Genomic DNA, 16,272 nt, shown 5'->3' with positions numbered 1-16,272 from the left:
GCCTTCCAGGCCAGGTTCAAAACCCACCTCCTGCTGTGACATCCATCCTGGCCCAGGTCACTCTTCTCCCACTCCTGTGGCCTCCCGGGGGCTCCGAGTGCTGTCCCGGGGTTGCAGGTTTCTCTGCTCCCACCCCCTCCAGCCAGACAGGGAGCCCCGGGGGACCAGCTCAGGCCTCCTCGGAGCCCTCAGGGCACTTGGACAGTCCTCTGTCCTCTGCGTCTCCTTCCGTCAGCCCCCCTCCCTTTCCTCAAATGCCCGTCTTCCTAGGGGTCTGTCAGTCCTCTCTCTCCACTCTTCCCCAGGAAGCCAGCTCCATCCCGCCGTGCACTGACCACCCCAAACCAGTGTTGCCAGCCAGACCCCTCTCCTGAGTCCACCCCTCTTGCTGCTATGGAAGCTGGGACACCGCACGTTTAACCCACCCGAGTCAGCCTGATCTTCCTGCCCCTCTCCCACCAAAAAACCCAACAAAATCCTGAGTCTTCCGCATCCTCCACATCCGTGGGTGTGAGCCTGGGCTCCTCCAGCTCCTTCACCACACTGCAGCCACAGGAAGGGTGTTTATAGTGCAAAAACGACGCGCTGTTGAACTCTTCCCACTGACCACCTTGTGATGGGCACCTCCGTCTCCAGGGCTGTCCCTCGCCATCCCACAGATGCAGTCGCACTACCCTCTGTCTCTGTCTCTCTCTGTCTCTGTCTCTCTCTCTCTCTGTGTCTTTCTCTCCTGCCCCATCCGTATCGGTTCCTCTGTGAAGCTTTCCTGACCCTCCGTCCTCTCCACGAGGGTGACTCTCTCTGCTCCTGTCCTGTGAGGTGAGGGCTGTGTCTGCAGTGCTCGAGGGAACGTTTCCTGAACAAATGAATCCATCTATTCATTCAGCAGCATTTATGGCGAGCCTACTTACCACATGATAGATGTCAGAGAAGCCAAGACGGGGGGAGCAGGGAGGGTGTCAACACCTGTTTAGTGTTACTCAGCCTTGAGATTTTCAGCAAGGAGCTCAGGATCTGCCCCTCAAAATGGGAATTATAATAGCACCTGTCTCACAGGGTCATTGTAGAGTTTAATGGATCCGTATATGTAAAGATTTTAGGAAACACCAGGCACATAGTAAGTGATCTGTGAGCGGTGTTGGCATTAGCCGAGCTGACAGTAGAACCCAGGACTCCAGAATCATGTTCAAATAGAATTTCTATTATTCCAAAATAATTATTTATCCTTGACACATTGAGGCTCTTCAAGCAACACAAGAAAAATATCACCCATAAGAACAGAGACCACAAAGAACCCCTCGTGAGCCTCGGAAGTGACCGTGGCCTTTCTAGGCTCCACGAGCATCGCCCTCAGCGGGGAGAGGCCAGAGCCAAGATCATCTCATCCTACATCCTTGTCTCCTGTCAGCAGCTGTAACAAGAGGGCTGCGAGCAGGGCACACTTGGCCGAACGTGTTTTTCAGTTTCTGAGACCCTGTCCCCTGTTTGTATTAAAATTGGAGATGTGAAAATGTCAAGCAAAAGACCATTAAAAATAACATGGAAATTGGCCTCGAGAGCATGTAATACACAATATTTTATATAGGTGTTCGCTGCAGAAACTCCGGAAACTCCGTGGCAGGTAACCAATTTTCTAGAATGACCTGACACAAAAGACTAAACGCTGTTTAAATCAAGTTAACATCAAAAGGACTGTAAAAGCTACAGCAACTAAAAGACCTACCAAGGCACCCAAACGAGTAAAGTAGCTGCAGAATAGCAAAGCCTGGAGGCTGATTCGCAACTTTAAGTAACTCAAGGAGGTTAAAGCATGAGCTGCCGTGATCTAATGAGTCATCATACTGGCACTTTGAAGTTTCCACTGTGTGAGAAACATATAAATGCATTTATGGTCATCTTCGAACGTTGCGTATTATAGAGAGTGATAAGGATGCAGGAGAGGGTGTGTGAAGTAGTTGTCAGTACATTGCAGACGCCGACCTGGCCTCTGGGCTCACTTCTCAGCTCGGAAGCGGGCAGACCTGGCAGGTCCAACAGCTACTCACGCCGGCAGCGGCTCAGCTACAGGGATCAGGAGAGACATTCACCCCAGCAGCACCCTGGTCCTTCAGGGGCGGCTGAGTCTGAGTCTGCTGTAAGTATACAGCATGTATTCCCTTGAGTGGCTGGGCCAGAAGACTGGGCTTTCTTGCAGTCACAGTTTTGTGAGCTGCCTCCCAAAGCTCAGCCCCTCCCTCCTTGTCCCCTATTCAGCTTCCCTCAGTGTCCAGTGAGAAGCCTTCCCATCGGTTTCTCACTCAGTAAATATTTACTGAGAATCTACTATGTCCAGTATGGTAGCCACTAGCCACATGTGGCTATTGGACTCTTGAAACCTGACTAGTGCATCTGATGAATTCATTTAAAAATCTCCTTTAATTTTATTAATTGGCTACATATGACTAGTGGCTACTGTATTGGATACTGCAGCTCTAAAAATAGAACAATCCCTTAAACACAGGCCATTTTCTCTGTCTCATGAAGGAGGAAGACAGTATGTCAACCGATAATCACACTAGGATGTGATAAGTGCTTTCATTACTAATAAGTGGAGAAAACTATGGTTTGTTCATTCAACAATATTCATGGAGTAGCCATCAAACACAAGGTTCCATTCGCTGCTATGGGAAATAGGCAGCTGTTCCCATGGGGGAGGCCTGACGACAGTGCTGAGAAGCAGAATGGAGGAGTGCAACACCGACTGTGAATTCCAAACCCTAAGTGAAGCTTGGACCCTCCTGCGCAGGTGAAGCGCCAGCCATGGCGCCTGCCAAGTTCTCTACCTGGGGTTTCACGTTGGCACCAGATTCCCGATTTTTCCTAAGACTCTGCCATTTGTTCTGTCATGCTAGGGACATTCCAGAACTGTGGGGGGTTGTTGGTTTTTTCGAAAGACTCGTGTGTGTTGATAGACATGAGCCCGGATGAATCTGGAGGAGGTTGCAGCTGGAAAGCAGTCTGGCTTTTCCAGCACTTGGGCCAGCAGCCCCTGCTAGGTGAAAGAGAAGCAACACCCGCTCTTCCTCAGCTGTGCAAATTCTGCCCTGCTGGCCACCCCATCAGCAGATGTGAGGTCCACTTATGGGTTTGGGAGGCTCCACACTCCCCAATGCGTGTCCCAGAGTCACTTCCCAAGGCTTCACTTTGAAACATTCCAAACCACTGGGCTTCATAGACCAGGAAGCGTCTGTCTATGGGAGTGGGTTCTTCATCCGGGAGCTGTTTGGCACAAGTAAAATGAAATCTGTCCTGTGGGCTTGAATTTGGTTGTCGTGTTTAAAGTAGATACCAGGAACTCACAGTCAGTGTGAATGGGTCAAATAGAGAAGGGACAAAACGAAATCTGTTTGTAGGAAGAGCGCAATTTTATTTCCAGTTTACATTAGTAGCTGTAGAAAAAAGCTTGAGCATCAAACCATGTAAACTGGCAGAAGACACTGGAAGCTTGAGGCCAGCTAATTCCAGAAAGTTGGAAAAAATGAATCCAAATGGTTTACAAAATGTAGGATAAGGAAGTAAAACCAATTCAGGTAAAAATAGAAGGGCAGTCTCCATTCTCCTACTCTGAATTTTGCAACCCTACCGTCTAAGGTCTGAGCTCCCCGTTAGCATCTTGCGATTTGGGGCTGCTGAGAGGGGAGAGAATCAACAAGAAGCCCACCGTAGTGCTGGGTTTACACCATCTACAGACATTCCCATTGCCAAGTGGAGGTGGGGCCGTTTTGAGTAACATGACTGAATAGTGCAAGGTCAACTGTTTTCCCATCATTTCCCAGCATCTGAATGAATCTGATAGTGAAAGCAGGCCAGTTGTCTGTCTCAGTGAACACCTGGTGTGCAGGTAGCACTGATGCAGAACAGACACACCCAACAATTTGTTGATGAACTAAGACAAGAGAGAAGAGTTTTGGGGAAGGTAACAGTAGTCCTCATGAGCTGCCAGATCACAGACAGGGCCCGAAGAAAAAGATTACTTATTGTTACACTTACTAATTTAGTCAGATAAATGCAGAGTGAATACACTAACAAGTCCACTCAGATCCAGGACCACGTCTTGAGAAGATTCGCTGGAACGGAAGTTGGACTTGACCAATTGTCAGGGATGGAGGCAGGGAGGATTCAGTCCTTCAGTGCTATGGAATGTTTCGCTGAGATTATTGACTCAGATTCTCCCCAAATCCATGTAACTGTTCACATAAGAGAAATCTCAGATACCTGTTTATTTCCTATTAGAAACACTCTCTAGACCAAAATTTGTTTCCTTCAGTTTTTTCTGATTATAATAAACATTATTTGTTTTGATTATTGTATTTTTACAATATGGGAACAGTCAAAAGGCAGAAGACTCATCACTCTGTGTTTCATGGGTGGGAGCTTTGCCTGCTTCCCCCCCGCCCCGACCCTATCTCGTCTCTCACACCCTCAATCTGTCCTCACTGCACCTGCTGTCAGCTTCCCAACATGCAAATGTGATCGCATCATCGATTGCATGGAGGAACTCAAATAACTCCCGTCATTAGCCTGCAAGGATGGTCTGACCCTGCAGGGCTCTCAGTTCTTCGTGCCATCCTCCCACTCCCTCCCAGACATCTGGGCATCTCCTTTGAGGCCTGTCTCCAGCGTAGCCTCTTCCTGGGGACGCCCCAGCTCCCTTGGCTGGCCGCCCCTCTATTTTATGACATAGTGCCCTCTCTATACTTTTATCATAGTGTCTGTCACACTCTCTATTCACTCAACAACTATTGGATGAGTGCCCACGACTCCCCGGGTATTTGGTGCACGGTGGTAAACAGTGGCCAGAGGTTCTAAAGCAGAATTACTGCCATGTCTGAGTCCCCACTGGACCATAAGTGACTTGAAGGGTGGATCTGTGCCTTTCACCTCTGAGTCTCCTGCACAGCACAGGGCCCAGCAAAGAGGAAGCTCCCAAAATAAATACACACTGGGTGGGTTCATGACTGAATGAATATTTTACCATTCCTAGGTCCAAAAGTAAGCTAATCATAGTCTGCAGGAATCCCCTATCAAAGTGTTCACTTAGTGATGAAGATCACACATCTCATTTTAGACACACAGAATAATTGCCAACAGCATTTTCCCGGATGTCTTTTCTCCCCATTCCTTGCAGTATATATACATCTAGAGTTTCCAGGAAGAAAAAGACTCTAATTAGCAACAATGCTTTGGAAAATTGCCCTTTTTCAAGGAAAGGTTATGAGCTCTTGCTGTAAGGGTCTTACCCAAGTTTGGGCCAATTTTAGCATGATTAGTGCTGACTGCCAAATACACCAAGTCTGCTTTCTGTGACGCCAGGGCAGGACTGACACCTTCTACAGAGTCTGAAACTTGCTCCCATCAAAGGCATTTACGGTCCATCTCCTTTGAGTGGTCATTCTGTCTACAGATATAATTTTATCTCGAGAATGTACAAATCCAAATATATCCAAAGCTTTTTGGCAACTTCTATATTTTCGTATTTCACTAAAATGTATATATGTTAATATCGTACGCATGAACTAATTCTTTTTTTTAAATGTGCGTCGCACACCGTGTGCATTTGGTAAGATGTTTAGCGGACTTGTGTTGTCAATTACATGATGTGGTGCACGTGCTTCCTAAACCATCCCCGGGGGTGCTGGGCGGATCCCTGTGTGCTCACGTGGATGGTAGCGATAAGGGACGAGGAGAGGAGGGAAAGTGTTAGCAGCAGCAGACGCAAGCCAGCTGTGTCTCTGTGCAATACTGCTCTGTGCACAGGTGCCGGCACACCCGCGGGAGTCCTGTGCTCACATCCTTTCTGCATTCGTGCCGAACCTCAGCCTCTTCACCCAGGACTCCTGTTGCCCTGAGATCCTCAAAGATAGTAACTCAGATCTTCCCTCTCTTTTTTCACAGCGTGTATGGCTGCCCCTTGGCTAAAAAAAGAAAAACACAAGACAAGCAGCCCCAGGAACCTGCTCCCAAGCGGAAACCGTTTGCGGTGAAAGCGGACAGCTCGTCGGTGGATGAGTGCTACGACAGCGACGGCACGGAGGACGGCGACGACAAGGAGGACGAGGAGGAGGACGACTCAGACGAGGACGACGAGCAGAGGGAGGACGAGGACGAGGACGACGAGGGGGACCGGGAGGAGGAGGAGGAGATGGAGGAGGAGGACGAGGAGGAGGACGAGGACGGCGAGGACGTGGAGGAGGACGAGGACGACGAGGAGGACGAGGACGACGAGGACGAGGACGAGGACGAGAACGGTAACCTTTAACCTCGCAGCCGAGGGCCGAGCGGTGGGCGGGGCCCGTTCCACGGCGCATGCGTGGTTGTTGCCCACGGGATCAGGCGGCCGGGGGCAGCGCCGGGAGGAGCCTTCCCTTTCCTTTTAGAGAATTTCTTTAAATCATCCGTCAGACGTGAGATGTCGTTACTCAGACTGGTCATCCCCAAAGGTTGCTGAAATATCTGTGGTGTGCACACGTTTGTTTAGCTCAGCAACTTTCATCGAGAGAGTTCCGTTTGCCTTTTCTCGGGGGCTCCACCCGAGAGATCCCGTCCTGAGCCTCCCCGGGGGCTGCGGTGTTGGCACGGGCAGCCCGCGTGCCTCCCGGGAGCTGGCAGCCTGTGTGGCCCCTGCTGCATGAGCTGGTGACGCAGGTCTGTCCGTCGGTTGCCACGACTTTCCTTTAGTGGCCATCAGGCATGGGGACGAGGGGGAGCCCGGCTGTGATGAGGTAGTGAATCAGCCCGTCATCTGCTTCCACGCTCAAGAGCTGTGTTTCTGATCCAGGGAGACAGACCCATGAAGAGCACGCTGCTCAGGGTAGCGGCATCTTTGGGGCAAAAATTTCAGGTGGTTTTGCTTTTGCATCCAGCTTACTGTTAGTGTCAGACTCAGAAATAGGACTTCAAAGCCAATCCCTTCACAAAAGTCCTTTCTTTTCTAGAAAGAAGTGGCAGGTTGCTGAAGAGTCTTGTTCTAGGCTTTACGGGCTTAGAGTTTGCCTCAGAGAAATGGCAAAGCAGGTTTAAAAAGTGAAGGGAATATGTTTTCCTTACACTTCCTCCTTGGGCTCAAAGCTCTTCAAGAATCTGAATTCTGAGAAAGGCTAATACCGCAACACAAAGGACAATGGTTTCAGCCAATGGAGAGAGAGTTTTTAGATCAGGCAGGTGTGAGTTGGTTGCTTCTAATCCCGTGGAGTGGGCATGAATCAACTTTCCTTCTTCAGAGGTTACACTAGTTTGTTCCAGGAAACCTGGCTTTTATGAAAGAATCCTCGATTGATACTGTAGTTTAGCGTCCTTATGAAAACAATTGACTGCTTAACTTACATGGATAATACAAACATATCTGTATATAGATGTATACACACGCACACACACACACGCATAAACTTCATGCATTAAAATCTGGTGTCCCCAGGTTATTTTTCTCGTCTTGTTGTCATAGATCGTGGTGTGGAGACAGCCTAAGGAGTAGCATCGGCACACACCCACAGACACACACCACTCGCTCTGCTAAGCAGACTGTGGTGTCATGAATGAGATGATGGGACTTCATGCTGAGTATTAAAAACAGCAGCTCTGGGTAATAAAATATGTGGAGAGTTGGAGAATCGACCAATTTGGCAAATTATTTCTGGACCCTGTATTACATGTGTGTAGTTCTGGGTGAAATCATTCATTGTTGAGGCTGACTCATGATTTGTAGCTTAACCATGGCTTCTTATGAAGATAGTATAAAATACTGCTCTTTCATATTCTCGTTCTATGTTTAGAGATCAGTAGACATTAATATTTGAAGTTATGGATGTTTGTGTGTGTGGTGAATTAGGGTGGGAGATATTTGCACATATGCATCATTTAACCAAATGCCTTAACCAGAGTCTAGGGTCTGCTCTCTGTTTGCTAGAATTAAACTTTCAGTTTTAATTTACTTAGGGCCATGTTTTAAATAATCTACTTTTAAAAGTGCAAAATGACATATTTTGAAAAAGCGATCACAGGTTTATTGAAACAGCTTTAGCATGTGACTGCACTGGCTTCATTCACTCTGACTTTTAACGCTTAGAGTTGTTTTAAAAAGTGAGAAAGCAAACCAAAGATAAAGACATTTTTCTAGGAAAATTCATGTAAGTGGGCATAATCAAGGGTGCATGATAGAGCCATGAAACAATTGCATAATTATAACGTCGGCCCCAGAATGTCTGATTATGTGACCCACCCTGCCTGGTGACCAGCACTCAGTGTTCTGCAAACATGAAGCCCCAGTTGGAGGCATGTAAGGAAGTTGATTCCAGAAAGAAAATGCCCAGTAGGAGGATGAATGATCAACTGTTGGTCCCTGGTGGCAGAATTCATATTCAGCTCTGGATTCTCCAGCTAAGCACCTTCTAGAATTATCTATTCTGTGAACTTTAAAGGAATCAACTAAAACTACTAAAGAGAGGTTCAGCCGTGGTGGCCATTTATGGATCATCAGGCTACCTCTTCTGCTGTAAGACAAATATGTCCATTTTACCAAATACTTTGGCAGTAAAGTGTAATAAGCTACTCCCTCGTAGACAGCCTCTCATCAAGTCCTAAGTCCCAAGGAGTTGTTGGATCAAAGGTAACCCATGTGATGGACCCTGAACTGTGGTTCTGATTGCTCTAAGTTCTGAGCAGGAAGGCCCAAAGGCTTGCTTGATTTCCAAGTCAAACAAAAGCATCCCTCCTAAGAAGAAACCACTTCTGAGGCCTGATTCCTGGAGAGGGTTTCACCAAGCTTTTCTGTTACAGGGAGAAAAAATCTCCCCTGGAGGAGCCCACGAACAGGTGTTCCAAGACCCCATGTAGCCAATATCACACAAAGATATGCCAGGTGGATTATCCAGTGGGTTATTTCATAACCCCCAGGGTCAGGAACCTTCAGGAAGGTTCTAGATCAAGGAGACACAGCTCTGCTGATGAAGTGCTCATTTCACATGATCAAACTCCTAGCTGTGTGTGACTTACGACAATCAGGCTTTGAAAGGCATGTGTCCATCCATCTCCCATTTTCATGTCCTCCCAAATGCATTTTATTTTACCTGATGGCTACGTTTAGTGCCAAAATCACTATCAGTCTGTGTGAGTATCTGCCCCCATAGCCGTGTCTGTAACATGAGAAACTCATTTCAGGACACCGCACATTGCATGTCTTTGTCCCCTCCTTGTATTGGCAGAAATTGTTTCTGAAAAACTGGGGAAGGTACTTTCTGTGTCTGGTGACCAGAGTTCTGGGCCAGCATCTCGAAGTCGGTCTTGCGTGTCCCTTGTTGACCCTCTTGGCGGCTGTTGCATTGCTGAGCCAGCAGCAGATCCTCTCCAAGGGGGACTGTGCCTCTTTCTTAGTAAACTGAAGCACAGACAGTGACTGACAGTTAACAGAGTGAGAAGCAAGGCAGGCAGGACTCGGTGTGCGGAGGCATCTCGGGCGCCGAGGCGCTGCTCATAGGGCCCGTCACAGCAGCTGATGGTCAGCCAAGGAAACCAGGGCAGCCAGATGGAGTCGCACGGACAAAGCTTAAGCTGCCCTCGGCTTCACTAGTAGATATAAAGTCTCAGACTATTTCTACCATTCTCCACCTCTATTATAAACTGAAATGTGAAGTTTATTGAGAGGTTTTGTTACAGAGAAAACAAATGCTTATAAACCACCAAATTATTACATAGGAACCCACCGATTACAGAAGGACTATTATTTATAACTTGCAAATTAGGTGTTTATTCTAATTCCAAGAATCCTCTGGCGTTGTAGTTACACGTGAACCAAAATATTACTAATAATGTACATTTACAGTCAGTATAGTAATGTACACACTGTGTCTGATCTTCACAGTGATTGTGTAAGACAGGGCAGGGTAGAAATTATTTCACTCTCATTGTGCTAATTAGAAACTGAGACTCAGAAAGATAAGATTATTTTCAGCAAGTGATAGATATATGGTCAAACTCTGTTGGTGGTTTTTCTTACTTCAGAGCTCATGTTCTTTTTGTCACTCTCTGCTTATTTGAAGAACAGGAAATGCTATCTGTGTAACTCATTTCAGATTACATTAAATGCATCACTAATTAATCAGAAGTATATTTTGTCCAGTTGACCTATCATAGGCTGGTCTTTTGCATGAAGAATTTTATTTTCAAAATGCATGTAATGGTCTAAGGTGTAATTATGAGCTTAAAGTTCCCTCGTTATCCTAAAGTTGAGAAAGTTATTATTCAGGGGTCATAGCTTTTTCTAATAGCAGATTTTTTACATGGTATATAGTAAGTACCTTTTCAGAGTCTTATAATTTGAGAAATATAGATTCAATGGTTATTTAATGCCTAGTAAGTTACACTTATTTTCATACTACAGCCCACTAAAAAGAATACATCTTTAAATAATAGATAGACTCACATATGTGTGTATAAAATAAGTGTGTGTATTTAAATCTCCTTATGAGTATATATTGTATCTGCCCACTGACAGGAAAGAAAATTCCGTGAGGAAGAACATAGCAATTTGCTGTCCAGATGACAGAAAATGTTCATGTCCACTGCCATTTTTAACACATAACTGTTTCTTTTTTGTGTGATTTGCTCTGGTTATAACTTTTTTTTTTTTTTAATGTTCATTGGAGTATAGTCGATTTACAATGTTGTGTTAGTTTCTGGTGTACAGCAAAGTGAGTCAGTTATATATATACATATATCCACTCTTTTAAAAATTCTTTTCCCATATAGGCCATTGCAGAGTATTGAGTAGAGTTCCCTGTGCTACACAGCAGGTCCTTATTAGTCATCTATTTTATATATAGTATAGTGTGTATATGTCCACCCCAATCTCCCAGCTTGTCCCCCCCTTACCCCCAGTAACCATAAGTTTGCATAACTATTTATTAATATATTCTGTTTCTGAAATACATTTGTAAATATGTAAGGTCCTTTCTTTGCTTACTCTTTATTGAATCTTGGGACTTTCTGGACAATTCAACCTTGAAGACAATTGACTTGGCCATTGGGTTAAATTAGGTAAAAATGCAAACACCTTCCTTTTCTAGAGGTTTTCTGGCTTCATGCTGTTCTGTGTGTGAATTAGCCAAAAGTGTGTGGTGGCCTCCTTGGAAGGTCACGTCTAAGAAGGAATTGGGGGGTTTGAAGGGAAATGTGAATAATTACGTTGAGAATGTACAGTGTACGGCAGAGCTGCTCTGGGCAGGGGTTAGTGAGCTGACCAGAGGCTGAGTGGCCTGTGAGGTGTAGAGCCCAGCATGCTTTGGTCAGGTCACTGCAGCTCGCCTCTCCTCCCATCCGTGGACACCTTCACAATGGTGTGGCCAGTGCCTGTCACATTCTGACTCTGGGCTCTGTTTGCATCGCCCTCCCCAGCAAGCAAACCCATACATAATCCAGCTTCTCTGCAGAAACTCAACTGTCTTTGAAGGGAACTCAAGACAAAACCCACCCTCACAGACACAACTTTTGTCTTAATTACCAAGTTTCCAGGGTGTTTTTTATTCCACACAGGATGATGCCCTAGGTGCCACGTTATTAAAGCATCATGACAACTTGCAATCAATGGGCTTGATTTTCCATAAGACAGGACAGAATGAGGAGGGTGAGGGTCTCTCACTGTGGCCTCTGAGCTCCCCAAACTCCCTTTCGATGAGGGACTCACACTGATCAGCCAGTTACCTCTTACCTCATTCTCAGGAAACGGCCCTGAGGCAGGAAGCAAGTTGAGATACAGACAGAATGTGCATCAAAATTAGCCCCCCAGCTTTCTCCTGCAGTCAGCAGAAAACGTAGTGAGTTCTGTGACCAGCGGAGAAACCAAGGTGTGTTTAGTAGGCAAGGTCTCAACCGTGCACAGTCGGGAGAAAGAATATGATGACTTTTTATCATCCTAAAAATTAATCTCTCCCTCCATCCATGAAAGTGTTATTTTAGGCAGTTTAGTATGCGAATACATTGAGTGAATGGCTCCACCACTCAGAAATGAGTAAAAGCAGAATTAGGCATTTCTAGGTATCAGTTTATGATAAAAATTAAACTTTCTTCTTTCAGACTAATTTTGCATAATTAGAAAATATAATTATATGTTATGTTTCATGAATTTTCAGACTCTTCAATACAAACCAGAAAACTTGCTAACAAGGTGAAGTCATGTACATTTGAGACGCAAGCAACATGCATAAAGTACAGGGAAAAATCTTTTTTTACATAATAATAAGAAATAATAGATGTAAGAGAGTAGATCTAACACATTTTTATTCAATTTTTTTTTATTTAAAAGCTTTTAATGACATAACATATATTTAACAGATAGGGCGAAAGTCGAGAGGTACAGGTCACATGACTGAGCACCGGGCCTGAGTGACCACCTCCATGCTCAGGCCCAGCCTCTGGAGTTCATGCCTATCAATGCCATTTTGATTGTGCAGTAAGATAAAAATTGTCATTACAACCATTACAGTGACAGAGAAATGCACACTATGTATCAAATAGCAAGGTAATGAAGCAAATTATAACACAGTGTGGCAACGCACAAGCAAGTAACCACTAGGGTAACATCACTTTGTCCAGTAAATGCTTTCTATTCCATTTGTGTTTAAGGTCCCCTTGAAGGGATGACCAGCTTATTTCTTTGTCTTAACTTGATTTTTATTCCAAATACTAGCTTGGCAGAGGGTGGGATAAAGGTGGGAAGGCATGTCTTGTAGCTCTGGCTGCCCTGCTTCCCTCACTCTCCCTGGACTTCAGTTTGGTGTCCAGAGATTAGGATGATAACACTTGCCCTTCACTCACCTCACTGCCTTGCTAAGCTTTAAGCTTTAAGGCAGGTGTGGTCCAGAGAGACGCTGGGGAGAGGCGAGCAATCCAGAGCTGCAAAGTAGAGACCGTAACTCAGGTGGCTTTTGCACGGTTCTCCTCTCTCAGGCACAAACTCAAGCTTGTCTGTAATTCTGAACCCAAGGTCCATGGCGATACCAAGCAAATATATTATGTACATCAAAGCTGCATTAATTTAAAAGACTCGGCCTGGTGACAGCTCACTTCAAAAAAATGGAATGTGTTTTCTGTGTACACACAAGTGCACTGGGTTCCATGGGGACACAAAAACTAAATAGATACCACGCTTTGCCAAAAAGAAACACACATAATATAGCATGAAAGAAGGGTATGTACATGGAAATAGATACATGATGGTGCTTTACAAAGCGCAGAATTAGAAACCATAAGCCGAGATGGAGGCTTTAAAAGTTTGAGCTGAAAACAAGAACAAAAGTTTTCAGATTTGAAGATTGTTGAGCTTTAGATTAGGTTACCAAAGAACGCGGTAGTGTTTCTGAAAGGTCTTTTCCGTCTGATGGGGACTGAATCCGGTCGAAGAGAAGAACGGGGCCCCGCGCCTCCCAAGTTCCTCCCAATCAAGCATACTCGTTGGAATGGCCACGTCACACCAGTATGTAAAACAGGAGGACCAAAGTTTTCACAGACTCATGTCCACTCCCTGGTTTACAGCGTCAGCAGTAGCAAAAGCAACCTTGGTCTGCTGGGCCAGGGATGTTCAAGGTCGTCCAGTTAATTTGGAAAGTCTCCAAGCTGTGTGTGCATGCATGCGCGTGTGTGCTTGTGTGATTAGAGAGAGAGAGAGAGTGAGAGAGGGATGCAGTTGGTTCGTATGTTTCAGTCCGTCTCAGTCTGAAAACTACTGATTTCAAATAGCTCTTGTCTGGATTGGGGGGTATGACTATTCTATTTCTTAGTCTCCAAACTTGGATAAACCACATACCTAAAATGTCATCAAGTAGAAAGGTCCTCAAAACTTAGTGAATAAATAAAACTTTATTCATTCACATTCCGTTAATTAAGATCCCTAATGAATAAAAACTTCAAGAAGCATAACTTACATATTCTACATTAAAAATTATTATGCAACTTGGATCCCTTGTGAAAACCATTATTTTTTCCTTCAGTTTATCTCATTTAGCTTAAAGGACATTTTTACATAATGCTTCAGCTTATGAAATGGACAACTTCTAGAATCAATAAGCCAACAATCCTCTTCTGAGCTGTTGTAGTGAAGTTAGCCTCTGCTTTGGATGCTGTCAAGCTGGCAGAACTCTGCCCGGGCCCCCATGCCTCGCTCTGGGCCCGGGAAGCTGACTGTACATGCGTGAGGTCTGACTCGGGGCGTGAAAGGGGATGCATGGCCGTGACCTTCACCTGTGCTGACGGGGCAGGTGACAGGGAGGGTCGGACTAGAGATGCACAGGGGCTGCGTGTGGACACGGGCCACCCTCCTCCACCACAAGCCCAGACGGCGGGCTTTCCCCTGGAGACGATGCAGCAGATGTGCCGGGACCACCTTCTGTGCTCGGGGCATCCTTCCTGCACTGCAGACATGGCTCTCGGGAGTCGGGTCGGGACCAGACTGTCACCTTCCAAACCAGGGCCTGGTGCCCAGAGCTGCCGCGGGGCCCCAGACGTCACGGAGCTGTTCCTCGACTGCACAGAGACCTGGTGGTGGGTGGTTTATATCAAATCTGTGTTACTTAAGTCCACGTATAAATTATATATATATATATTTTATAAAAGTCAAAATCAGAGCTCAGCTCCCACTGAACTTCCGTGTGCTGGCCCTGCACGGGCCAACACGGTAGCCCCTGGCCACATGGGGTTGTTTAAATATAAATATGTTGAGTTTGAATCTAACTTAAATTAATTAAAATCACATAGTGTTGAAACTCCACATCCTCAGACCCACCAGCCTTTGCCCCCCAGCTCCTCCTCCCGGGGTACGGGCCCCTCATCTCTCAGGTCTCTGCCCAGAGGCCACCTTCTCGGCGAGCCTGGCCCAACTGCACCCGAAGTGACCCCTGTCCGGGTCCCCTGTCCCCTCCCAGCACAGGCCACCACCCGACATCACTGCTTACAGTTATTTTCCATTTGTTTCTCTTCCGGCCCCTACACGGTGACGTCCCCGCCTCCTGGGTTCATCCTTCGGCTCCGAACAGCGGTTAAGTGAATAAATAAGCTGTATTTGTTCATGCCCCCGAGGCCTGTCAGAACTGGCCTAAGCAAAACTGTGACAATTAGAACATCTGTCCATGATCTGATAAAAACTTGTCCTATGTCGTCCTCTCCGAAGTTTTTGCATCTTGAAGTCAGAGGAAGGTATCTCAAAAAGCCAGTATTTGACCCAGTAAATGCGGACGGATGGAGCTCCCCAGGCCTGCGTCCCCAGGCCTCCGTGTACTGCGTGAGAGCCACGCGGCCGCAGTGAATCGGCTGCCCCTTCCCCGGCCCCGGCCTGCCCCCGAGGGTTGCTCTGCCTCAGACGACGGACATGATGCGCGGGTCTCTCCCACGTGGCTCCTCTCAGGCTAAGGAAGGCTTTCAGGTGAGGCCGGGAGCTGAGATCGGGAACGCGTTAGAAGCGCACGGCTCAGAGGGGAGCCTGGCGGGTTCCTGAAGCAGCCCTGTGCCGGGGCGCGTCCTGCCCGGGCCCGGGGACAGCAGGGGCTGGAGGGACCCCTGTGTCCTGCTGCACAGGATCAGCTGATTTACACAGACAGGAGCAAATCCCAGCCCAGTAAGCCAGCTCCTCCGGGGAGAAGTAGGTCCAGCCGCTCCAAGCGCGGGCAGGAGTGGGGATGAGACCGCAGCCCGGAAACAGGCACAGAAGCAACAACACGCAGCTCAGAAAAAAGGGCTGGGAAATGCATTCACTTCACCCACATCATCTCCCCCCACGACGCGCCCCGGTGAGAACAAAGCAACTACCTCTAATCACCAGAAACCACTGTTAAAACTGTGAAAATAGATAGGTGTAGTCTGAAATTCCCCGCCAAAGTGAAAACAAGACAAACAACAACACTGTTAAGTAAGAAGGAACTAGAAAATGTGACAGGTAAGTCCAGAGAGGTGACAAACCTTGAATCTTCCAGCCACGTCACCCGTCTGTTCCACTCTCACCTTCAAGATTCTCCTCTCATTCACACTGAACTTGGGGGGTGAGTGTGAAGGGGTCCTGGGAGTCCTCCAGCTCCGCACCCCACTGTTCAGATGGGGGAGAGGGAGCTTGAGGAGGAAGGGCTGCCGGGGCCCCAGTGCTGGCCATGGGAGACGGGCTGTGACCAGGATCCACCCCCCCAAGCGGCCGAGGCTGGCGCCTCCCCAGCAGAAGCTGTAGTGCAAGCCGCGCCTGGCGAGCAGGAGGGCCTCTCCTAC

The 16,272-nt window shown here is 46.9% G+C and overlaps 1 protein-coding gene across 3 annotated transcripts in view; it reads left to right on the top strand.

Annotated features, from left to right (window-relative positions):
• Positions 1-16,272, top strand: part of MYT1L (myelin transcription factor 1 like) — a 134,819-nt gene that overhangs the window by 19,384 nt on the left and 99,163 nt on the right. For all 3 annotated transcript variants that reach the window (XM_061168841.1, XM_061168840.1, XM_061168842.1), the window contains exon 4: positions 5,935-6,287. In XM_061168841.1, the coding sequence (XP_061024824.1) occupies positions 5,935-6,287 (353 nt within the window). The remainder of the gene's footprint in view (positions 1-5,934; positions 6,288-16,272) is intronic.

This window comes from Eubalaena glacialis, chromosome 14 (genome assembly GCF_028564815.1).
Source record: "Eubalaena glacialis isolate mEubGla1 chromosome 14, mEubGla1.1.hap2.+ XY, whole genome shotgun sequence".
Taxonomy (NCBI): Eukaryota; Metazoa; Chordata; class Mammalia; order Artiodactyla; family Balaenidae; genus Eubalaena; species Eubalaena glacialis.
Note: the sequence above shows the minus strand (reverse complement) of the source record. Positions and strands in the feature narration are given on the sequence as shown.